Source organism: Sphaeramia orbicularis, chromosome 18 (genome assembly GCF_902148855.1).
Source record: "Sphaeramia orbicularis chromosome 18, fSphaOr1.1, whole genome shotgun sequence".
NCBI lineage: Eukaryota > Metazoa > Chordata > Actinopteri > Kurtiformes > Apogonidae > Sphaeramia > Sphaeramia orbicularis.
In genome coordinates this window covers 17,417,586-17,444,716 of record NC_043974.1, presented here as the reverse complement: position 1 = coordinate 17,444,716, position 27,131 = coordinate 17,417,586, and the positions used below count along the sequence as shown (strand labels likewise).

The window sequence follows — 27,131 nt, the reverse complement described above, 5'->3', positions numbered from 1 at the left end:
TGTGTCTGTCATTTGACGTGTGTCTATTTCCTTAATTCCTGTCAGATTGTGGGTGGAGTCCATCCAGGCCACCCACGGCATTCTTTTAATTTTATTTTCACATTGATGGCTGAAATGACAGTGATGCTACTGTAAGTATCACATGTGAAGGCAAAGCATGAACAGATTACTTAGTAATTCATATTGATGTTTATAATTTCTGTTTATATTTATTAATGTGCATTATAATATATTCCCTTTACATGTTTTTTTTCTAGTGGAAAATGCATAAATCTTTTGTATAAATGTACATAATCCGGTTATTTGATGAACCGTTCTACCTCCTGAGCCACAGCCACCCTTAAATGTAGGGGGGCAATTTTCCAACAAGAGCTTTATATATAAAAGATGCCAATGTCTATCTTGTCTCTTGTACAATACAAAATACAATGATGTGATAGGCATCACCAGTGATCAATCTCAATACGGTGATACACAAAGACTAGATGTTTCACTGTTACAGACTGAAAACTGCCTCAACCACCTGGAAAAAACTGACAACATTTCACAATTTATTTAAATAATTTTCTCATAACTAGGTCTTCCATGTTTTTGTTGGCTTAATAATGACACTGGAGCTTAAAACCAGGGTGGACAAAACAGACAATCTGACATAAAACTACTGACATTAAAGGTTAAGTATGTAATCTTTAGTGACATCTAGAATGATGAGGTTGCAGGTTGCATTCCTGGCCTCAACACTAGCCAGCACTAATAGATCTGGCTCAATCCACAATCACTATGGAGTAGAGAAAAAAATGTCTGTATGTTGCATTTCTTCATATCAGTCACATTTGTCTTTGGTGGCATTAAACCCACGGAGCGGTGACAGAGTCTTTATTGTATTGTAAAAGTGAGTTCTGCAAATGTTAACAACAAACCCCAACAGAACTAAGCAAATCTGCCAAATTTCATTAAAACTTGCCATTTTATTCCAGTGAGAGTGAAGTTATTAGATCATGTAGCGAGAGGAACAACTGTTACACACTGATCATAGAAGACATCAGGGCTCAAGTGCAGGATCACTACATCCTGGAGCCACAAGAGACTGCAACTCATGTTCTGGGCTTTTTGTGAAGGAATTACTAAACCTGGTGGCCAGTCACACATACCTTAACGCTGGGTGTCACCTGTTACAAATTTATCTGTTCTGAACGTCAGTGGAAACTTGTAGTAGGTGGTGCTTCATGCTTCAGTCAGCTGATAATATTTGTCATAAGCCTTTGAGTTTAATGTTTGACTAGAGTCTGTCTGCATTTCAGTATTTTAAGAAAAACAATGAGAATATTTTTGAACTTGTTGGACTCTTGCATCCCATCTGACAAACCTATGACACTCAGCTGAATTACCCATGTAGCTGAATACCCTCATACTCCACTCAAATCCAGTTCTTGTGCAAAACACAAAGGAGAAGGAGACTTAATGGAGGTATAACAGGCTGAACAGGACTAAAGAGCAGGTTAAGTGTCTCAATCATGCGTTATGTTCATTCTGGAGTCCCGAAGGTGTCAGTATTTCACTGAAGACCATTTGCAAATCAGCAAAAATCATCCAATCACATCAAGTTGAGAAAATAAAACAATTCTGATTGGCTAATGGATGCCAAAAATGTCACCTTCTAATCCTCCAATGAGAGCACAGCCTCATTTCACTGGTTTGCCAAGAGTTTTCAGAACCAAATACACACTCATTTAACCAGGAAGTGAAGATATTCACACAGAAATGAACTAAATATAGTTAAAAACAACTTCAGTAAATGTTAACATGGACTTGAGTATTGTGTCATCATACTTTAAACATGTTTTTCGCTTCATAGACATTTTTTCTCAGATCAATATTAGGGCTGGGCAAGTTAACGCGTTATTACCGCGTTAACGAATTCATGAAATAACGCTGACAATTTTTTTTATCTCACATTAATGCCATTTTATTCTAACTCATATTATTCTGCCCCTGCTTGTGTGCGTGTAGCGATTAGCTCGGCAGATAGACAACAGGTTTCCCAAGAAAACCCGGACGCTGAAAACTTATCTTTTACTTGAGACTCACTGTAAAACTGCAACATACATACAGAATATGTCTGAGTTCTGTTCATTGCCTTAGTACATTTACATGGCATTATACATTTAAACGAATGGGAAAAAGATCACTAGCTCGATGCTAACTTGAATAGGAAAATCCATAGACACGCTAACGATTAGCATTTACAGATTAATTTAAGATTTACATCGTTTTATCCAGCAACAAAGGTTCACATCAGAGATATTTTATACTATTCATTCTTACAACAACTGAACATAAAATACTCACAGGCAAACGTTTTTCGGGCAATACATACAGAGTGAAAGAAATGTGTCTGTTAGTTCCTTCTTACGTCCGAACTGATGACAGTAACACCGCAAGTACAAAATATACGTTAGTGCAGGGGCGTAGAACTACATAGGGATGCTAGGGACATGTCCCTACCAATATCCAGCCACTGCTGTATTGTCCCTACCAATCCAACCACTGTCCGTAGTGTTTAGTCAATGACTATGGCACACAAAAGGTTAATAGTCGGTCTCTACTAGAAGTCCCGCCTCTAACCTCATTATCATTCTCCAATTGGCTCTGCAGTTTTGCTATCGTACATGTGATTGGCTGTCCCCGCTGTTACTCCATCTACTTGTAAAAGCTACAGTTACCCGCTAGTTGGACAGGAAAAAAAAACGCTGGACTGGAAAGGAGGCAATTCGTATCTCCAACCGCTTAGCGTAAGTTGTCAACATGTTTGCATTTGTTCTGCCTGGGTCACGTCAGCTAGACGGATTTGAATATCAGAGGTGTCATTTACATTTACATTTGTACATGTGTCTGTTTGCCTGCATGTGTGCATATGAGTGTCCATGCATGCAGGGTCGGTTCGTGGCATAGGCTGATAACTGATAACATGATAATTTCTCATCAATTGTCTTAAAAATAAAGAAATGAGAGGAAGAAAAAAACCAAAACAACAACCCCCCGTGTAATTTCTCAGGTGAGCTCTCCCAGACCGGTGCTCACTGTGTGTGTGGGTGACAGAGACAGAACAGAGCTAAATGAAATTCAGACAGGTGTTCAACTAGCATCCAGGTAAAGGATGGAGAGTTTATCACCATGAAAAGGCCTTCCAAGGCCTTAGCTGCACAGTTTAGAAGAGGAGGCAGAAAAGTAATCCAATTATAGAGGGATGTAACCCTTTATAATGTTAAAGAACATTTTATGTTGCTAGCAACAGCTAGCTGAACTAAAATGAAGCAAAGTTAGCTAATAATGGAACTGTAGGTGATTAAGAAATGAGATATCTGCTAAGGTGTGTGCTTTACTGCTGCTGAACTGAGTTATACATGTTTCTAAGTGGTTTATGTGATTCTGTCTGGTTTACTGCTAGTTGGCTGGCATATATGTTTCTATGTGGTTTACTGCTGGCTGCTTTGTGCATCTCCTCTCATGCGTCATGTATCTCCTCTTCATGCCCCCCATCATATGTATGTGTGTGTGTGTGTGTGTGTGTGTGTGTTTGTGTGCATGTGTGTGTTTTTTAAAGGGGGGGCACACCAAATTCATATCTCGCCTAGGGTGCCAAAATGGCTAGAACCGACTGACTATGATTGTTTGCTTGTTTGATCAGCTCTACATGACATGAAATTGTGATTGCAAATGAAAAAAACATCAACTTTCAGGAGTGCTGCCTTGGAGCACTTCTGTGTCTCCACCAATGTCAGAATCAAACCTACCCCTTGCCTGCATCCATCCACGTCCATACCCCGCTAACCCAGATAAATGTGGGCTCAGTGCCAGCAGAAAAGCTCTTAACACAGACTCCTTATGTAGCACACATACCTGCATCAACATGACTAAGACAGGCTTCCTATGCATACGTGTTAAAACTGTCAATGGTGGTGAATGGGATGAATCCAAACTAAAACATACTACTACTACATAAAATAATCACATACTTACTTAAATATGCATTTTTAAGAGAAATTCTTTAAAATGTTACTAGTAAGAATAACCTAAGAACTACAAAGGTAAATATTGTTGTTGTGTAATAAATACTGAATCAATTAAATTAATGAAGGCCTCCATTTTGTTTTACAAAACTCAGCTGAAGCTTCATTTTAGCTACAGTACATGTGGGTCAAACTTTCATACTTTCATACATTAACTGACAACATAAGAAATGAAAGCGAGAGATCTGCAAAAGAGTTTCACTTTTATTGAATTTTCACCAAAAAAACCCCATAACTTCTGGTGTAACACCTTCTGAAGTCACTTTAAAATAACTGTTTACAGCTGAAAACTCATCAAAATAAAAACCTGCAATAAAACACCATTACATCATCTGAAACGGTAGAATTTTTTTTTATCATTTCATATCCTTCTGTCCATTTAAAATGGCATTTCCCTGCTGTGCTTTCACTCATTTCACTCCAAATAAAATTCTCTCCATTCTAAAACCTCACATTTTTTTTTGCAAATCAACTTTCTTATACCCTCATGTAATGCAGTGTCCGTCCAAAAAGTTCACAGTGATCGTCCCGTTTTACTGTCCTGTGATTCAGAGCTGCAAAGCATCACAGAATCGGACAAGTGAAAAAACAATATTTACACGTATACGGAGGTTTATCAGTCGAAAGATTGGAAAACAAATCTTACAACATATTGTCAGAAAACAAATTATCTTCATGCACATTCACAAACATTTCAGAAACAAAAAAACAAACCAAAATGGATGATTTTACTGAGTGAATCAATGAGCAGTAAAAAAAACAAACAAAAAAAAATCTGAAGACTTTCTGGCAAATTAACAAATGTGAATTTAGTGTGAGACCTCATTAAACAAGATTACGTACATAATGTCCATAAATATACACAGGAATGAAAGACTTGGAGCAGGGGTGTCAAATTCACTTCAGTTTTGGGGGACACATACAGACCAATTTGATCTCAAGGGGGCCGGACTAGTAAAATAATAGAATAAAATGAGTAAAATGAGTTGGACACCCTTGACTGTCTTCAGTGTAATTTTTACATTTCACAAATTCATCCTGGGGACCAGATTTGAACCTTTGGCCGACTGGTTTTGACCTGTGAGCCATGTTTGACACCCCTGACTTTGAGAAATAATTGACAAATGCATTCTAATGCTATGGTTTGTCAGGACAGCACACATAATATTTTTAAGGCAATGGCTCCTGCCACTGTACTGTGGCATGAAATATGAGTTTGTCTATTTCCACAGAGCCAATCAAATGTTAGTATTTGTACTAGAGCCAATCATGGATATTGTTCCATGAACTCATTATCCTCTTGTTGCCACAGTACTGTGGTCATATATGGTGCATACTTCAGTGCATTGTTGTGTCCATTTTGCTACCACAGTACTGTGGCAACTGATGGAAGAAATGATAAATTAGTGATAGTATATAGTATGGAATAGGAATTATTGTTGTAAATGCTCTATATGTTTTATGGTGTTCTTTGCTCTGTGGAATCAGTGAGATTGAGGCTGGAGAAGGTGGGCGGAGCCACATGTTAGATGAGGCAATGTGCTGTATGACTGCTCAGTTGTATGTCAGGTCAGTGTCTTGAGTGGCGTGGTCCGAATCCTGCACTCTGAACGTTGTCCCAGTGGCAAGTTTATATCAATGTCGGATTTTACCTAAAGTCACCCCCCCCCCCCCCCCATCTGAAAATCTGCAGAAAAATAAAATGCGACATCAACCAGGTATTAAATCCAAGTCTTCCATGATGTAGTCCTAAATGCTATCGACTGAGCTTAATCTCCAGTGTCTATAAAACTGACCTATTTACGATCTCATTGCCTTGGTACTTTTTGGGATGTAACAGTTACCAGTCTAGACATGATATAACGAGGGTGCTGATTGGCTCTGTGGTAATAGACAAATGATATTTCCTGCCACAGTACTGTGTCAGTAGCCACTTCGTATTTTTAATTACAGCTCATTTAGTGCCTATTAATACTGAGCCAAATGATAATTACCATTTCTGCACCTGGTACAAATAAGGTCATGAACCAGTTGATAACTGGTGTTAAAACATACTAATCCTCTGCACTAAACTGAAATTCACAGATACACCTCTCTTTAATCACTGAATAACAAATTCAGTCTCAAACTCATTCTCTGCCCTGTACTTTTGTTCATGTTCATGTAGAATTAACAACAAATAATGATATAAAGCAATATTATAATGCATTTAGGAGCAACATTTAGACCAAACAGTGACTTCAGCCCAGTGTCTTTACTGAGAAAGGCACTACAGTGTTCTTTAGTTTCCTTTTACTCTTCAAAATATGTTCATTTCATAAAAACAGTGACTTTTTAGAAACTGCAGCTGACTGCATTACTTAGAAACAAATGCTTAATGTCAAATTCTTCATGTTTACAGTTTAATAAAGTAATGCTGCTGAACAGAATCTGCAAAATAATACATTTATGGACTGGCCAGCAGATCCACAGAGAGCTTTTTTAACATATAAATCAATATGTCACTCAAAAATATTCATTTTATAATCACTTAAAAACAGTCAGAAATATTAAAGAAAGTACAGATGAATTAAAAATGTCACAAGGATATTCTCTAAAGGTTCCTGCTGTTCTTTAAACTGTAATAGGGGTGCATTGTTTCATATAAATCCATCTGTTTTTTGTTTATTTCAAAACTTTTATACTGTAATACTTTTTATTTCGAGGGAGTTTTTTTCTGTGTGACCAGACGAGAATAAAGCTGATCTAAACAAAATAAAAGTTGCTCAATGCAGTCATTTCTGTAACAATAGGCTTATTTTAATAAATGTAATAAAATGAGACATGCAGGATATTGCACTGATGTTATGATTGTGATTTTAATTGTTTATTTACACATGATTCTCCTGACAAAAATAATAATTTTAAAGTAAAGTAAATTCCTTACATTATTTGTCATTATATGTGCAGAAAGGTGTCAAATTAAAGGAAGAAACAGCGTAAAGTGTATTAGACGTTGGTCCATTCTGATTTATACTTGTCTGTACTTTTATTTATTGTATCTTATACTTAATCTTTTACATCTCTTTATTTTATTGATTTATTCATTTATTTCACCTTTTGCCAGCTGTTTTATACATAAACTTAGACTAGAAGAGACCTCTCCCATCAGGTTTTTTCCTTTAACTTGTGACCCATCTGTATTGTCTGATTTAAATGAATACATACGTACACACACTCTGTACATACTATAAAAAAAAAAATCAGACGTGGCATTAATATTTTAAACATAACCCTGAAACCGTAATAAAATGACAAAGTACAGTGAAGAAACAGAGCAGTCCAACATCCACCCAGAGTTCAGCCCTGTTAAGAACCAAGGAGACAAAAACACACAGTGAGATACATCATATTCATTAGATATGTTTGTAAAATATAATCTATAACTAAGTATATTTAATATAAAGATACCACAAAACAGGAAGAGCAGATTCAATGATACCATTATCACTAACATTTTAATAGATTCATTGATAAACAAAGGTGTTGTTGGGTCTATAGAGAGTTAATAATGACAAAGTTACTGATCTGGGGCAGCGCTAAATCCACATTTTATGCAGGCTGGTGCCCTGTTCACACTAATTTTGATATTTTTTTTCCTCAGTTTTTAACAAATTCTGTCCATGTGACCTTGGTGTTACATATTATGTCTGTTCGAATACATAAAAATGACTACAAACTGGTACAAATGTTCAGAAAAAACATTATTTCTGTTAAAACTGTGGATAAAACTGGACATAACAGTAACAAGGTGAAGCAAAAACTAGGTAACATATAAACTTAAGTGTTGGTTCAGGATGTCAATGTGTCTTCTTTATATTATGGGATTTTTGCCATGTAATGTTTATGAACTCGATCGACTGCAGGTCAAACACTGATTCATACATTTGGATTTGATGTTTCAGATGCAGCTTCATCACTCAAAACCATAACAAACATAACCTGCACAAAATGGGATGCGACGCTGTTTTCCATTCTCTATTTTCCCTGTCCACACATAAGGCTTTCAGACAGACATGGTTCTGGTTCTGTCTTTGTTCTGGAGTCTCAGAACCTTGGAACCAAAGTAGGAGGACATTAGTCCACTTTTCCACATTATCGTCTTCTACGACCAGCATGTAGCTCTGCCAGTGTGAAGGCCCCATCAGATAAACACAAATACATTTACAATAATCTGTTCTTCTTCAAAATCTCTGTTTTTGTGTCCTAAAATGTGTGGATCAGAGGCCCAAACATAGAGAAAAATACATGTTTTACAAAATATCTGCATTAGTGTGTAGGGGTATAAAGCAAAGTTCTCAAATTTTTTCAACTTAAGACCCAAAATAAAAATAAAAAATAAAATAAAATAAAGTCTAAAATGTACAAAAATGCACCATGATTTGCCATCACAACTACATTAATAAACTTCAGATGAAGAACACAACAAATTATGCATTACACATGCAGATGAATTCACAATTCCTTACATCCCTGCAATAATCAGATTTACTGAGTGTAATGTGATTATTTTACCACCTAATAAAAGCAGATTATAGACTTTTAAATAAACAACTGCACCACTTTCTTGACTGTATCTTACCCCCTCACTTCATCGCTTTTCTGAGAACTTTTTATTTTTCACTACCCAGGTTTCAACACAAATATCTCTACTTTCTACTCGTTACATTATTAAGGTTTGCAGCTTTAGCATTAATGCATTTGAGACGAATTATCAATAATTTCTATTTTGTAGTGCTGTATGTTTTCCTAATAATAAGACTGATTTCAAACAAAAGGTAAAAGGCTGGAGAGTCAGCTTATGACTGAAGGGTCACCAGTTCGACTCCCCAGACTGGCAGAGAGTTATTAGCTGATGTGCTCTTGAGCAAGGCACTCAATCCCCCATTTGCTCCTTGGGTGCCTGACATGGCGACACCACTGTTGCTAGTCTGCAGTGTGTGATCCATGATCTAGTGATGGGTCAAATGCAGAAGATCAGTTTCGGTGTGTGGTGCATGTGTACGTCTACGTGTGTGAATGTGATGACCACAAAAGTATTATTTGTGTCCTGAAATGGTGTTTAATTTTGAATGATTCTCTTTTCTTTGTTGCCCTGCCTCATCTTTGTTATCCAGTTTTTTTTCTAGAATTTAGCTGTTTATGTGGTGCTGCTATGGTACCCATAACACCCTATTGACAAATGAAAGATTCTTAAGTTCTTAAAATTAACAATAATACTACTTTTATGACAGCAGCGGCAGGTAATGTTTCCCACCACAATTTTTGTACATAGTTATGTGTTAACTGTTCTTCTTCACTTTAAATCATATCAGAACCTTCTATAAGTGAATCTGTGAACATCCAAGGGCTCTGTCTGTTCTGGGCCTTTAGCCAGAACTAAGTGAAAAATTGTCTCCACCTTTGCTGCCTCAGTGCATTTTTTTTTTTTTTTTTTTATGTTATTGTATTACACTATTATGAGGAGAGTGGGTTGTGTAAGGGACTGACATGGCCTAACCCACGACCTGAGATGATCCTTCTCTGAACTTTTATCTATGGACTTTGGTTGTCACTCTCTGTCTGGTCTAAAACCAAAAAAAAAAACAACTGGAATGCCACTTGTTCTTAATTTTGATGAAGTGATGTCATGCTGTACTTTTCTGTTTATTCCAAATAAACATACAATTAAAAGGAAAAAAAATTAATAATAATAATGGATAGGATTTATATAGCACTTTTCTATGAACTCATACTCAAAGCGCGTACAGAGGATCATTCATTCATTCGCTCTCACATTCCCCCTCTGGTGGTGGTAAACTACATCTGTAGCTAGGCAGACTGACAGAAGCGTGGCACCTACGGCCCCTCTGACCACCACCAAACATTCACACACCAGTGTGAGTAGCAGCACTGGAGGCAAGGAGGGTGAACTGTCTTGTCCAAGGACACAACAGCACATGGACAGAGCGGGATTCAAACCACCAACCCTTCGGTTATTGGATGACCCACCCTACCATCTGAGCCATGGCAGCCCCCATGAAGATCAGATGGTGCTTTGGTGAATCTAGCAGTGCAACATAACAAAACAGAAAAAGCATTAGAATGTTTACATTTTTGACACTGAAAACTGCTTGCACTGATAAACTGTTGCACTTAACAGCAAAGTGCTGTTTGTAAAGTCTACTTTATTTGGAGCTAGAATGATTTAACATTCATTGTATTTTATTTGTATGATGTGAGGTTCAGTTAGAAATATGAACAGGTTTGCCTCATGTCATCTTTATAACCCTCTACATCTCCAGCTGTGCAGTAATATTCATGGGGGATATTTTCAGTTGCATTAGATGTGCCATGCTAAAGAAGGGAAACACCTTCTCAGTGAACGCATGTGTGAAAGTGAAGATATTTGTGTCAGTGTCTGGATCTGAGAATGACAGTTTTTTCCTGTTCATGTCCAGATGCACCCTGATCCTCTGGAGAGGCTTGTTTAAAGACAGAACCCTGTCAATAGATGGTGGAGAGTATGCTCTGTATTTACCATCCTTGAACCAAAATCCCCAGTATCCATTACTAATCTCCCCCTTCCTCAGGGTAGACTCTCTGATCACTCCCACTGACCATTCCAGATTGCCCCCAATCTTAACCACCCAGCTGTGTGTCCCTGAGGTGAACCCTTCAGATCCCAGCACTGTAACATAGTATTGAAACCTCTCTGGGTTTTTGAGAAACACCGTCACATTGTCCAGTTCCTCACATTTCACTCTCCTCAGATCATCAGACAGGAGAAGTTTGGAAGAGGCAGTGTTTGGATCCAGAATCACAGGCGTGTAGGAGACGATCTGCTTCATCTTGTTCCAGATGTTGAAGCTCAGGTTGCCCACATGTTTGGCCACGTCTATCAGAGTTCCAGAGGGCAGTTCTGGATCCACAGTGGGGTGGAGCTCCTGGACTCGTCTGACTGAAGCTTTGTAGTTCTGCAGGAACAAGACATCTTCACTTCTCAGCTCCTTCTCTGTGGCTTGGATTGTGTCTGACAGAGCCGCCATTTCTACACTCAAAGCTTCAATCCTCTGCTGCATCATGTTGCTCTTCTGTTGTGCTTCATTCCTCAGGGCATCAATCCTGGCCCGTTCTTCCTTCAGCAGAAACTCCTTCATTTTCTCAAACTCTTCGTTAATCTGCTTCTCTGTGTGTTTAGCCTGGACAGAAATGTACTCAGCCGTCTGATCCCATTCAACTTTAACTTGATTCAAGCGCTGCAGTTTCTCCTGTAAAGGTTCAAGGGATTTCTTGACAAAGTCTTTGTAATCCTGTGCAGCTTCGTTGATGGGTTTGAATGTATGTTTTTTGTGTGTTCTGGAATCTCGACAAACCAGACACACCGGGTGCTGATGATCCAGACAGAAGAGCCTCAGTTTCTCCGAGTGCTGACTGCAGAGGGTCTCAGTCTGTGCAGAAGGCTTGTCCTTTAGTGTCAACTCATGTATTAAAGCTTCACATACATTCTTCAGCACTAGGTTGCAGGGTGGATCGTCTCTGGAAGATCTTCTTTTACAAACTGGACACACATGAAGTGGTTGCTCTGCCCACCAGTTGTGCAAACAGTCCTTGCAGAAGCTGTGGCTGCATGACAACACCACAGGATCTTTGAAGATCTCCAAACAAATTGGACAGGAACAGGCCATTTCTGACTGAGTAGCCATTCTGTGTCAAAAATTCAGTTCTATAAACTAAAGCTTTTTGAAAGTTACTTTCACTGTCACTTTTACTCACAGTTCTTATAAAGTTATCCTTCGGTTTGTGAAGCCAGTGCTGGTTTGATCGTAGTATTTCAGTAAATCCACAGCTCAGATAGTCCAAATCTCCTCTTCTGTCCTCCTTCGGGGAAATGGATATGTTTGCCTCCTTGTGTCTGTCATTTGACGTGTGTCTATTTCCTTAATTCCTGTCAGATTGTGGGTGGAGTCCGTCCAGGTCACCCACGGCATTCTTTTATTTTTATTTTCACATTGACAACTGAACTGACAGTGATGCTACTGTAAGTATCACATGTGAAGGCAAAGCATGAACAGATTAGTTAGTAATTCATATTGATGTTTATAATTTCTGTTTATATTTATGAATGTGCATTATAATATATTCCCTTTACATGTTTTTTTTCTAGTGGAAAATGCATAAATCTTTTGTATAAATGTACATAATCCGGTTATTTGATGAACTGTTCTGCCTCCTGAGCCACAGCCACCCTTAAATGTAGGGGGGCAATTTTCCAACAAGAGCTTTATATATAAAAAGATGCCAATGTCTATCTTGTCTCTTGTACAATACAAAATACAATGATGTGATAGGCATCACCAGTGATAAATCTCAATACGGTGATACACAAAGACTAGATGTTTCACTGTTACAGACTGAAAACTGCCTCAACCACCTGGAAAAAACTGACAACATTTCACAATTTATTTAAATAATTCTCTCATAACTAGGTCTTCCATGTTTTTCTTGGCTTAATAATGACACTGGAGCTTAAAACCAGGGTGGACAAAACAGACAATCTGACATAAAACTACTGACATTAAAGGTTAAGTATGTAATCTTTAGTGACATCTAGAATGATGAGGTTGCAGGTTGCATTCCTGGCCTCAACACTAGCCAGCACTAATAGATCTGGCTCAATCCACAATCACTATGGAGTAGAGAAAAAAATGTCTGTATGTTGCATTTCTTCATATCAGTCACATTTGTCTTTGGTGGCATTAAACCCACGGAGCGGTGACAGAGTCTTTATTGTATTGTAAAAGTGAGTTCTGCAAATGTTAACAACAAACCCCAACAGAACTAAGCAAATCTGCCAAATTTCATTAAAACTTGCCATTTTATTCCAGTGAGAGTGAAGTTATTAGATCATGTAGCAAGAGGAACAACAGTTACACACTGATCGTAGAAGACGTCAGGGCTCAAGTGCAGGATTCCTACATCCTGGAGCCACAAGAGACTGCAACTCATGTTCTGGGCTTTTTGTGAAGGAATTACTAAACCTGGTGGCCACTCACACATACCTTAACGCTGGGTGTCACCTGTTACAAATTTATCTGTTCTGAACGTCAGTGGAAACTTGTAGTAGGTGGTGCTTCATGCTTCAGTCAGCTGATAATATTTGTCATAAGCCTTTGAGTTTAATGTTTGACTAGAGTCTGTCTGCATTTCAGTATTTTTAAGAAAAACAATGAGAATATTTTTGAACTTGTTGGACTCTTGCATCCCATCTGGCAAACCTATGACACTCAGCTGAATTACCCATGTAGCTGAATACCCTCATACTCCACTCAAATCCAGTTCTTGTGCAAAACACAAAGGAGAAGGAGACTTAATGGAGGTATAACAGGCTGAACAGGACTAAAGAGCAAGTTAAGTGTCTCAATCATGCGTTATGTTCATTCTGGAGTCCCGAAGGTGTCAGTATTTCACTGAAGACCATTTGCAAATCAGCAAAAATCATCCAATCACATCAAGTTGAGAAAATAAAACAATTCTGATTGGCTAATGGATGCCAAAAATGGCATCTTCTAATCCTCCAATGAGAGCACAGCCTCATTTCACTGGTTTGCCAAGAGTTTTCAGAACCAAATACACACTCATTTAACCAGGAAGTGAAGATATTCACACAGAAATGAACTAAATATAGTTAAAAACAACTTCAGTAAATGTTAACATGGACTTGAGTATTGTGTCATAATACTTTAAACATGTTTTTCGCTTCATAGACATTTTTTCTCAGATCAATATTAGGGCTGGGCAAGTTAACGCGTAATTACCGCGTTAACGAATTCATGAAATAACGCTGACAATTTTTTTAATCTCACATTAATACCATTTTATTCTAACTCATATTATTCTGCCCCTGCTTGTGTGCGTGTAGCGATTAGCTCGGCAGATAGACAACAGGTTTCCCAAGAAAAGCCGGACGCTGAAAACTTATCTTTTACTTGAGACTCACTGTAAAACTGCAACATACATACAGAATATGTCTGAGTTCTGTTCATTGCCTTAGTACATTTACATGGCATTATACGTTTAAACGAATGGGAAAAAGATCACTAGCTCGATGCTAACTTGAATAGGAAAATCCATAAACACGCTAACGATTAGCATTTACAGATTAATTTAAGATTTACATCTTTTTATCCAGCAACAAAGGTTCACATCAGAGATATTTTATACTATTCATTCTTACAACAACTGAACATAAAATACTCACAGGCAAACGTTTTTCGGGCAATACATACAGAGTGAAAGAAATGTGTCTGTTAGTTCCTTCTTACGTCCGAACTGATGACAGTAACACCGCAAGTACAAAATATACGTTAGTGCAGGGGCGTAGAACTACGTAGGGATGCTAGGGACATGTCCCTACCAATATCCAGCCACTGCTGTATTGTCCCTACCAATCCAACCGCTGTCCGTAGTGTTTAGTCAGTGATTATGGCACACAAAAGGTTAATAGTCGGTCTCTACTAGAAGTCCTGCCTCTAACCTCATTATCATTCTCCAATTGGCTCTGCAGTTTTGCTATCGTACATGTGATTGGCTGTCCCCGCTGTTACTCCATCTACTTGTAAAAGCTACAGTTACCCGCTAGTTGGACAGGAAAAAAAACGCTGGACTGGAAAGGAGGCAGTTCGTATCTCCAACCGCTTAGCGTAAGTTGTCAACATGTTTGCATTTGTTCTGCCTGGGTCACGTCAGCTAGACGGATTTGAATATCAGAGGTGTCATTTACATTTACATTTGTACATGTGTCTGTTTGCCTGCATGTGTGCATATGAGTGTCCATGCATGCAGGGTCGGTTCGTGGCATAGGCTGATAACTGATAACATGATAATTTCTCATCAATTGTCTTAAAAATAAAGAAATGAGAGGAAGAAAAAAACCAAAACAACAACCCCCCGTGTAATTTCTCAGGTGAGCTCTCCCAGACCAGTGTTCACTGTGTGTGTGAGTGACAGAGACAGAACGGAGCAAAATGAAATTCAGACAGGTGTTCAACTAGCATCCAGGTAAAGGATGGAGAGTTTATCACCATGAAAAGGCCTTCCAAGGCCTTAGCTGCACAGTTTAGAAGAGGAGGCAGAAAAGTAATCCAATTATAGAGGGATGTAACCCTTTATAATGTTAAAGAACATTTTATGTTGCTAGCAACAGCTAGCTGAACTAAAATGAAGCAAAGTTAGCTAATAATGGAACTGTAGGTGATTAAGAAATGAGATATCTGCTAAGGTGTGTGCTTTACTGCTGTTGAACTGGGTTATATATGTTTATAAATAGTTGACTTCTGCTGAACTGGGTTATATATGTTTCTAAGTGGTTTATATATGATTCTATCTGGTTTACTGCTAGTTGACTGGTTTATATATGTTTCTATGTGGTTTACTGCTGGCTGCTTTGCGCATCTCCTCTCATGCGTCATCTATCTCCTCTTCGTGCCCCCCCTCATATGTATGTGTGTGTGTGTGTTTGTGTGCATGTGTGTGTTTTTTAAGGGGGGGGGCACACCAAATTCATATCTCGCCTAGGGTGCCAAAATGGCTAGAACCCACTGACTATGATTGTTTGCTTGTTTGATCAGCTCTACATGACATGAAATTATGATCGCAAATGCAAAAAAACATCAACTTTCAGGAGTGCTGCCTTGGAGCACTTCTGTGTCTCCACCAATGTCAGAATCAAACCTACCCCTTGCCTGCATCCATCCACGTCCATACCCCGCTAACCCAGATAAATGTGGGCTCAGTGCCAGCAGAAAAGCTCTTAACACAGACTCCTTATGTAGCACACATACCTGCATCAACATGGCTAAGACAGGCTTCCTATGCATACGTGTTAAAACTGTCAATGGTGGTGAATGGGATGAATCCAAACTAAAACATACTACTACTACATAAAATAATCACATACTTACTTAAATATGCATTTTTAAGAGAAATTCTTTAAAATGTTACTAGTAAGAATAACCTAAGAACTACAAAGGTAAATATTGTTGTTGTGTAATAAATACTGAATCAATTAAATTAATGAAAGCCTCCATTTTGTTTTACAAAACTCAGCTGAAGCTTCATTTTAGCTACAGTACATGTGGGTCATACTTTCATACATGAACTGACAACTTAAGAAATGAAAGGGAGAGATCTGCAAAAGAGTTTCACTTTTATTGAATTTTCACAAAAAAACCCCCCATAACTTCTGGCATAACACCTTCTGAAGTCACTTTAAAATAACTGTTTACAGCTGAAAACTCATCAAAATAAAAACCTGCAATAAAACACCATTACATCATCTGAAACGGTAGAATTTTTTTTAATCATTTCATATCCTTCTATCCATTTAAAATGGCATTTCCCTGCTGTGCTTTCACTCATTTCACTCCAAATAAAATTCTCTCCATTCTAAAACCTCACATTTTTTTTTTGCAAATCAACTTTCTTATACCCTCATGTAATGCAGTGTCCGTCCAAAAAGTTCACAGTGATCGTCCCGTTTTACTGTCCTGTGATTCAGAGCTGCAAAGCATCACAGAATCGGACAAGTGAAAAAACAATATTTACACGTATACGGAGGTTTATCAGTCGAAAGATTAGAAAACAAATCTTACAACATATTGTCAGAAAACAAATTATCTTCATGCACATTCACAAACATTTCAGAAACAAAAAAACAAACCAAAATGGATGATTTTACTGAGTGAATCAATGAGCAGTTAAAAAAACAAACAAAAAAAAATCTGAAGACTTTCTGGCAAATTAACAAATGTGAATTTAGTGTGAGACCTCATTAAACAAGATTACGTACATAATGTCCATAAATATACACAGGAATGAAAGACTTGGAGCAGGGGTGTCAAATTCACTTTAGTTTGGGGGACACATACAGACCAATTTGATCTCAAGGGGGCCGGACTAGTAAAATAATAGAATAAAATGAGTAAAATGAGTTGGACACCCTTGACTGTCTTCAGTGTAATTTTTACATTTCACAAATTCATCCTGGGGACCAGATTTGAACCTCTGGCCGACTGGTTTTGACCCGTGAGCCATGTTTGACACCCCTGACTTTGAGAAATAATTGACAAATGCATTCTAATGCTATGGTTTGTCAGGACAGCACACATAATATTTTTAAGGCAATGGCTCCTGCCACTGTACTGTGGCATGAAATATGAGTTTGTCTATTTCCACAGAGCCAATCAAATGTTAGTATTTGTACTAGAGCAAATCAGGGATACTGTTCCATGAACTCATTATCCTCTTGTTGCCACAGTACTGTGGTCATATATGGCGCATACTTCAGTGCATTGTTTTGTCCATTTTGCTACCACAGTACTGTGGCAATTGATGGAAGAAACGACAAATTAGTGATAGTATATAGTATAGAATAGGAATTATTGTTGTAAATGCTCTATATGTTTTATGGTGTTCTTTGCTCTGTGCAATCAGTGAGATTGAGGCTGGAGAAGGTGGGCGGAGCTACATGTTAGATGTGGCAATGTGCTGTATGACTGCTCAGTTGTATGTCAGGTCAGTGTCTTGAGTGGCGTGGTCCGAATCCTGCACTCTAAATGTTGTTCCAGTGGCAAATTTATATCAGTGTTGGATTTTACCTAACGTTACGCCCCCCCTTTGAAAATCTGCAGAAAAATAAAATGCAACATCAACCAGGTATTAAACCCAAGTCTTCCATGATGTAGTCCTAAATGCTATCAATTGAGCTTAATCTCCAGTGTCTATAAAACTGACCTATTTACTGTCTCATTGCCTTGGTACTTTTTGGGATGTAACAGTTACCAGTCTAGACATGATATATCGAGGGTGCCGATTGGCTCTGTGGTAATAGACAAATGATATTTCCTGCCACAGTACTGTGTCAGTAGCCACTTCGTATTTTTAATTACAGCTCATTTAGTGCCTATTAATACTGAGCCAAATGATAATTACCATTTCTGCACCTGGTACAAATAAGGTCATGAACCAGTTGATAACTGGTGTTAAAACATACTAATCCTCCGCACTAAACTGAAATTCACAGATACACCTCTCTTTAATCACTGAATAACAAATTCAGTCTCAAACTCATTCTCTGCCCTGTACTTTTGTTCATGTTCATGTAGAATTAACAACAAATAATGATATAGGAGGATTCTGTTGGGTTTCTGTAGAATTGACTTAGAGTCTGGTTTTGACCAACTCTATATATAAAATGTCAAGAGATAACTTTCTTGTGATCTGGCGCTATATAAATAAAATTTGATTGATTGAGTGATTTAATTGGTTTTCCCCTGTAAGTCGCTTTGGAAAAAAGCGTCTGCCAAATGCGTAAACATAAACATAAACATAAACATATAAAAACAATATTATAATGCATTTAGGAGCAACATTTAGACCAAACAGTGACTTCAGCCCAGTGTCTTTACTGAGAAAGGCACTACAGTGTTCTTTAGTTTCCTTTTACTCTTCAAAATATGTTCATTTCATAAAAACAGTGACTTTTTAGAAACTGCAGCTGACTGCATTACTTAGAAACAAATGCTTAATGTCAAATTCTTCATGTTTACAGTTTAATAAAGTAATGCTGCTGAACAAATTCTGCAAAATAATACATTTATGGACTGGCCAGCAGATCCACAGAGAGATTTTTTAACATATAAATCAATACGTCACTCAAAAATATTTATTTTATAATCACTTAAAAACAGTCAGAAATATTAAAGAAAGTACAGCTGAATTAAAAATGTCACAAGGATATTCTCTAAAGGTTCCTGCTGTTCTTTAAACTGTAATAGGGGTGCATTGTTTCATATAAATCCATCTGTTTTTTGTTTATTTCAAAACTTTTATACTGTAATACTTTTTATTTCGAGGGAGTTTTTTCTGTGTGACCAGACGAGAATAAAGCTGATCTAAACAAAATAAAAGTTGCTCAATGCAGTCATTTCTGTAACAATAGGCTTATTTTAATAAATGTAATAAAATGAGACATGCAGGATATTGCACTGATGTTATGATTGTGATTTTAATTGTTTATTTAGATGTGATTCTCTTGACAAAAATAATAATTTTAAAGTAAAGTAAATTCCTTACATAATTTGTCATTATAATTACATGTGCAGAAAGGTGTCAAATTAAAGGAAAAAACAGCGTAAAGTGTATTAATTAGACGTTGGTCCATTCTGATTTATACTTGTCTGTACTTTTATTTATTGTATCTTATACTTAATCTTTTACATCTCTATATTTCATTGATTTATTTATTTATTTCACCTTTTGCCAGCTGTTTTATACATAAACTTAGACTAGAAGAGACCTCTCCCATCAGGTTTTTTCCTTTAACTTGTGACCCATCTGTATTGTCTGATTTAAATGAATACATACGTACACACACTCTGTACATACTATAAAAAAAAAAAAAATCAGACATGGCATTAATATTTTAAACATAACCCTGAAACCGTAATAAAATGACAAAGTACAGTGAAGAAACAGAGCAGTCCAACATCCACCCAGAGTTCAGCCCTGTTAAGAACCAAGGAGACAAAAACACACAGTGAGATACATCACATTCATTAGATATGTTTGTAAAATATAATCTATAACTAAGTATATTTAATATAAAGATACCACAAAACAGGAAGAGCAGATTCAATGATACCATTATCACTAACATTTTAATAGATTCATTGATAAACAAAGGTGGTGTTGGGTCTATAGAGAGTTAATAATGACAAAGTTACTGATCTGGGGCAGCGCTAAATCCACATTTTATGCGGGCTGGTGCCCTGTTCACACTAATTTTGATATTTTTTTTCCTCAGTTTTTAACAAATTCTGTCCATGTGACCTGGTTGTTACATATTATGTCTGTTCGAATACATAAAAATGACTACAAACTGGTACAAATGTTCAGAAAAAACATTATTTCTGTTAAAACTGTGGATAAAACTGGACATAACAGTAACAAGGTGAAGCAAAAACAAGGTAACATATAAACTTAAGTGTTGGTTCAGGATGTTAATGTGTCTTCTTTATATTATGGGATTTTTGCCATGTAATGTTTATGAACTCGATCGACTGCAGGTCAAACACTGATTCATACATTTGGATTTGATGTTTCAGATGCAGCTTCATCACTCAAAACCATAACAAACATAACCTGCACAAAATGGGATGTGAACGCTGTTTTCAGTTCTCTATTTTCCCTGTCCACACACAACGCTTTCAGACAGACATGGTTCTGGTTCTGTCTTTGATCTGGAGTCTCAGAACCTTGGAACCAAAGTAGGAGGACATTACTCCACTTTTCCACATTATCGTCTTCTACGACCAGCACGTAGCTCTGCCAGTGTGAAGGCCCCATCAGATACACACAAATACATTTACAATAATCTAAACTTCTTCAAAATCTCTGTTTTTGTGTCCTAAAATTTGTGGATCAGAGGCCCAAATATAGAGAAAAATACCTGTTTTACAAAATATCTGCATTAGTGTGTAGGGGTATAAAGCAAAGTTCTCAAATTTTTTCAACTTAAGACCCAAAAGAAAAATACAAAACAAAATAAAATAAAATAAAGTCTCAAATGTACAAAAATCCACCATGATTTGCCATCACAACTACATTAATAAACTTCAGATGAAGAACACAACAAACTATGCATTACACATGCAGATGAATTCACAATTCCTTACATCCCTGCAATAATCAGATTTACTGAGTGTAATGTGATTAGTTTTACCACCTAATAAAAGCAGATTATAGACTTTTAAATAAACAACTGCACCACTTTCTTGACTGTATCTTACCCCCTCACTACATCACTTTTCTGAGAACTTTTTATTTTTCACTACCCAGGTTTCAGCACAGATATCTCTACTTTCTACTCGTTACATTATTAAGGTTCGCAACTTTAGCATTAATGCATTTGAGACGAATTATCAATAATTTCTATTTTGTAGTGCTGTATGTTTTCCTAATAATAAGAATGATTTCAAACTAAAGGTAAAAGGCTGGAGAGTCAGCTTGTGACTGAAGGGTCACCAGTTCGACTCCCCAGACTGGCAGAGAGTGGTTGGCTGATGTGCTCTTGAGCAAGGCACTTAACCCCCCATTTACTCCTTCGGTGCCTGACATGGCGACACCACTGTTGCTAGTCTGCAGTGTGTGATCCATGATCTAGTGATGGGTCAACTGCAGAAGATCAGTTTCGGTGTGTGGTGAATGTGACGACCACAAAAGTATTATTTGTGTCCTGAAATGGTGTTTAATTTTGAATGATTGTCTTTTCTTCGTTGCCCTGCCTCATCCTTATTATCCAGTTTTTTTTCTAGAATTTATCTGTTTATGTGGTGCTGCTGCGGTACCCGTAACATGAACCCTTTTGACAAATGAAAGATTCTTAAGTTCTTAAAATTAATAATAATGGATTAGTTTATATAGTGCTTTTCTATGAACTCATACTCAAAGCGCGTACAGAGGATCATTCATTCATTCGCTCTCACATTCCCCCTCTGGTGGTGGTGAACTACATCTGTAGCTAGGCAGACTGATGGAAGCATGGTGCCTACGGCACACGCATTCATACACCAGTGTGAGTAGGCGAGGAGGGTGAAGTGTCTTGCCCAAGGACACAACAGCACACAAGAACACAACATGGACAGAGCAGGATTCGAACCGCCAACCCTTTGGTTATTGGACGACCCACTCTATCATCTGAGCCATGGCAGCCCCCATGAAGATCAGATGGTGCTTTGGTGAATCTAGCAGTGCAACATAACAAAACAGAATTAGCATTAGCATGTTTACATTTTTGACAATGAAAAATGATTGCACTGATAAACTGTTGCACTTAACAGCAAAGTGCTGTTTGTAAAGTCTACTTTAGTTGGAGCTAGAATGATTTAATATTCATTGTATTTTATTTGTATGATGTGAGGTTCAGTTAGAAATATGAACAGGTTTGCCTCATGTCATCTTTATAACCATCTACATCTCCAGCTGTGCAGTAATATTCATGGGGGATATTTTCAGTCGCATTAGATGTGCCATGCTAAAGAAGGGAAACACCTTCTCAGTGAACGCATGTGTGAAAGTGAAGATATTTGTGTCAGTGTCTGGATCTGAGAATGACAGTTTTTTCCTGTTCATGTCCAGATGCACCCTGATCCTCTGGAGAGGCTTGTTTAAAGACAGAACCCCGTCAATAGATGGTGGGGAGTATACTCTGTATTTACCATCCTTGAACCAAAATCCCCAGTATCCATTACTAATCTCCCCCTTCCTCGGGGTAGACTCTCCAATCACTCCCACTGACCATTCCAGATTGCCCCCAATCTTAACCACCCAGCTGTGTGTCCCTGAGGTGAACCCTTCAGATCCCAGCACTGTAAAATTGTCTTGAAACCTCTCTGGGTTTTTGAGAAACACTGTCACATTGTCCAGTTTCTCACATTTCACTCTCCTCAGATCATCTGACAGGAGAAGTTTGGAAGAGGCAGTGTTTGGATCCAGAATCACAGGCGTGTAGGAGACGATCTGCTTCATCTTGTTCCAGATGTTGAAGTCCAGGTTGCCCACATGTTTGGCCACGTCTATCAGAGTTCCAGAGGGCAGTTCTGGATCCACAGTGGGGTGGAGCTCCTGGACTCGTCTGACTGAAGCTTTGTAGTTCTGCAGGAACAAGACGTCTTCACTTCTCAGCTCCTTCTCTGTGGCTTGGATTGTGTCTGACAGAACTGCCATTTCTACACTCAAAGCTTCAATCCTCTGCTGCATCATGCTGCTCTTCTGTTGTGCTTCATTCCTCAGGGCATCAATCCTGGCCCGTTCTTCCTTCAGCAGAAACTCCTTCATTTTCCCAAACTCTTCCTTAATCTGCTTCTCTGTGTTTTGAGCCTGGACTTCAATGTACTCAGCTGTCTGATCCCATTCGGCTATAACTTGATTAAAGCACTGCAGTTTCTCCTGTAAAGGTTCGAGGGATTTTTTGACAAAGTCTTTGTAATCCTTTGCAGCTTCATCGATGGGTTTGAATTTGTGTTTATTGTGTGTTCTGGAATCTCGACAAACCAGACACACGGGCTCCTGATGATCCAGACAGAAGAGCCTGAATTTCTCCAAGTGCTGACTGCAGAGGGCCTCAGTCTGTGCAGAAGGCTTGTCCTTTAGTGTCAACTCATGCATTAAAGCTTCACATACATTCTTCAGCACTAGGTTACGGGGTGGATCGTCTTTGGAAGTTCTTCTTTTACAAACTGGACACTCATTATGTGGTTGCTCTGCCCACCAGTTGCGCAAACAGTTCTTGCAGAAGCTGTGGCTGCATGACAACACCACAGGATCTTTGAAGATCTCCAAACAAAGTGGACAGGAACAGGCCATTTCTGACTGAGTAGCCATTCTGCATCAAATATTCAGTTCTATAAACTGAAGCTTTTTGAAAGTTTCTTCCACTGTCACTTTTACTCACAGTTCTTATAAAGTTATCCTTCGGTTTGTGAAGCCAGTGCTGGTTTGATCGTAGTATTTCCGTAAATCCACAGCTCAGATAGTTCAAATCTCCTCTTCTGTCCTCCTTCAGGTAAATGGATGTGTTTACCTCCTTGGTTCTTTCATTTGACGTGTGTCTATTTCCTTAATTCTAGTCAGATTGTGGGTGGAGTCCCTCCAGACCACCCACTGCAACTCATGTTCTGGGCTTTCTGTGAAGGAATTACTAAACCTGGTGCACACTCACACATACCTTAACGCTGGGTGCCACCTGTTACGAATTTATCTGTTCTGATCGTCAGTGGAAACTTGTAGTAGGTGGTGCTTCATGCTTCAGTCAGCTGATAACGTTGGTGTCATAAGCCTTTGAGTTTAATGTTTGACTAGAGTCTGTCTGCATTTCAGTATTTTTTAAGAAAAACAATGAGAATATTTTTGAACTTGTTGGACTCTTGCATCCCATATGGCAAACCTATGACACTCAGCTGAATTACCCATATAGCTGAATACCCTCATACTCCACTCAAATCCAGTTCTTGTGCAAAACACAAAGGAGAAGGAGACTTAATGGAGGTATAACAGGCTGAACAGGACTAAAGAGCAAGTTAAGTGTCTCAATCATGGGTTATGTTCATTCTGGAGTCCTGAAGGCGTCAGTATTTCACTTAAGACTATTTGCAAATCAGCAAAAATCATCCAATCACATCAAGTTGAGAAAATAAAACAATTCTGAATTGCTACTGGATGCCAAAAATGTCATCTTCTAATCCTCCAATGAGAGCACAGCCTCATTTCACTGGTTTGCCAAGAGTTTTCAGAACCAAATACACACTCATTTAACCAGGAAGTGAAGATATTCACACAGAAATGAACTAAATATAGTTAAAACAACTTCAGTAAATGTTAACATGGACTTGAGTATTGTGTCATAATACTTTAAACATGTTTTTCACTTCAGAGACATATTTTCTCAGATCAGAATTAGGGCTGGGCAAGTTAACGCGTAATTACCGCGTTAACGCATTCATTAAATAACGCCAACAGTTTTTTTTAATCTCACGTTAATGCCGTTTTGTTATAACTCATATTATTCTGCCCCTGCATGTGTGCGTGTAGCGATTAGCTCAGCAGATAGACAACAGGTTTCACAAGAAAAGCCAGACGCTGAAAACTTCTCTCCAAATCTTTTACTTGAGACTCACTGTAAAACTGCAACATACATACAAAATATGTCTCAGTTCTGTTCATTGTCTTAGTACATTCACATGGCATTATACATTTAAAAGATTGGGAAAAAGATCACTAGCTCAATGCTAACTTGAATGAGAAATTCCATAGACACGCTAACAATTAGCATTTACAGATTATTTTAAGATTTACGTCTTTTTATCCAGCAACAAAGGTTCACATCAGAGATATTTTATACTATTCATTCTTACAACAACTGAACATAAAATACTCACAGACAAACGTTTTTCGGGCCATTCAAACAGAGTGAAAGAAACGTGTCTGTTAGTTCCTTCTTATGTCCAAACTGGCTACAGTAACACCGCAAGGACAAAATATGCGTTAGTGCAATTTATTCCGACCACTAGAGGGCCCCTTTGCTTGCTTTTAATAACTGAACATCACATATTATTGGACTTATTAGTATTAGTACTTATTAGTGGGCTTAAGACTCTTGTCAGTCACTCACAACCAGAAATAAACTGGTGTGGACATAAACATGGAGAAAAGTACCAGCCTTTTACATGGACATTTTCATTTTAAATGTCTTCAAATGGTGGGGTTGAGAAGGACAAAGTTGTTTGTTAGCACTGTAATGTGGAATTATTTTTTATCACTGGAGTACTTCGAGTCTGAAATATCACTTAAAGGCAATACATGCTGTTGATACTGGCAACCCACCCCCCACCCCCCCAAAAAAACTATGCGATTAATCGTGATTAAAAATTTCAATCGCTGCCCAGCACTAATCAATATATTTCAAGGCCAAGAAAACAACAATTCTTATTTTATGAAACTCTACACTCATAATCTCAGACTCGTACTCAGCTTTATTGTCATTCAATCAATGGTACATAATAGAACAAAATATAGTTACCCAGGTCTCAGTTTTGTAGCATAAGAAAGATAAAAGAATAAAATAGAATACATAAAAAATAATTAGGGTAGAATAAAAACAATATGAAAAAAAAAACCCAATAAAAGAAATTCTTAATATGTCCAAAATTACACAGTATGCTGCAACAGTACAGTGGTGCATGTCGCAGCAGTAACAGTGAAATGATTATGAATATTTTGGAGATATGGAGAGGCAGATCATTCTAAGGTTTAGTACATTAAAATACAATGTCAACAGAAATACAAATTGTAATGGATATTTGGGCAGACGAACAGATGAAATGAGTACTCATGTTCTACAATAATCCATTATATAGACATACTACAGTATATATATACTGTGTAGAATTTTATCTCTGAATAAAATACAGTGTGGTCTGCACCTGGACATTTTGCCTCAGTTCTGCTCTGACTGCTTTAAGCAATAGGCCTAACAAAGAAAATGCTCTTAAAAAACCACACACAAACACACAATAATCAATGTCTGGGACTCTCCAAAGGATATCCAACTGTGCTCTACAAAGCATAATGTTGCCACCTTGTAACTGCAGATTTTCCCACTACATTGAACAGATACATGAACGAAGTCCTTGGTATGTGCATTTACAAACCTAAATGTACAGATAAATTAACAAATCAGAAAGTACTTTATAAAACATATTGCTTTTACAACATGAAGTGACCTGTAAAACAAGAGGTATATGTGTTATGGCTCTGGATGTGCAGGAATGCACTGCAGACATATGGATCAGATACCAGACTCTGTGTGCACAGTGAGGGCTCTGCAACATGAGCCTGCATCCAGGGGCATAGAATTACGTAGGGATGCTAGGGACATGTCCCTACCAATATCCAGCCACTACTGTTTTGTCCCTACCAATCCAACCGCTGTCCGTAGTGTTTAGTCAATGATTATAGCACACAAAGGGTTAATAGTCGGTCTCTACTAGAAGTCCTGCCTCTAACCTAATTATCACTCTCCGATTGATTCTGCGGTTTTGCTATCGTACATGTGATTGGCTGTCCGCGCTGTTACTCCATCTACTTGTAAAAGCTACAGTTACCCACTAGTTGGACAGGAAAAAAAAAGTTGGACAGGACAGGAGGCAGTTCGTATCTCCAACCGCTCAGCGTAAGTTGTCAACATGTTTGCATTTGTTCTGCCTGGGTCACGTCAGCTAGACGGATTTGAATATCAGAGGTGTCATTTACATTTACATTTGTACAGGTGTCTGTTTGCCTGCACGTGCGTGCGTATGAGTGTCCATGCGTGCAGGGTCGGTTCATGGCATAGGCTGATAACTGATAACATGATAATTTCTCATTAATTGTCTTAAAAATAAAGAAATGAGAGGAAAAAAAAACAAAACAACTCCCCCTGTAATT

The 27,131-nt window shown here is 37.9% G+C and overlaps 2 protein-coding genes across 2 annotated transcripts; both read right to left on the bottom strand.

The window, feature by feature from the left end:
* Nucleotides 1-9,994: 9,994 nt before the first annotated feature.
* On the bottom strand, nucleotides 9,995-23,694 carry LOC115438913 (tripartite motif-containing protein 35-like). Its single transcript, XM_030162802.1, has 2 exons — nucleotides 21,815-23,694; nucleotides 9,995-10,078 (listed from the first exon to the last, which is right to left on the bottom strand). Exon 1 carries the CDS (start codon nucleotides 23,529-23,531, stop codon nucleotides 22,119-22,121), a length of 1,413 nt encoding a protein of 470 aa, XP_030018662.1. The 5' UTR covers nucleotides 23,532-23,694; the 3' UTR covers nucleotides 9,995-10,078; nucleotides 21,815-22,118.
* On the bottom strand, nucleotides 10,001-11,967 carry LOC115438910 (nuclear factor 7, ovary-like). Its single transcript, XM_030162800.1, has one exon. It carries the CDS (start codon nucleotides 11,792-11,794, stop codon nucleotides 10,382-10,384), a length of 1,413 nt encoding a protein of 470 aa, XP_030018660.1. The 5' UTR covers nucleotides 11,795-11,967; the 3' UTR covers nucleotides 10,001-10,381.
* Nucleotides 23,695-27,131: the final 3,437 nt, after the last annotated feature.

Coding starts and splice junctions, on each gene's coding strand:
- LOC115438910 (XM_030162800.1), bottom strand. CDS start 11,794: ATGGCTACTCAGTCAGAAATGGCCTGTTCCTGTCCAATTTGTTTGGAG.
- LOC115438913 (XM_030162802.1), bottom strand. CDS start 23,531: ATGGCTACTCAGTCAGAAATGGCCTGTTCCTGTCCACTTTGTTTGGAG.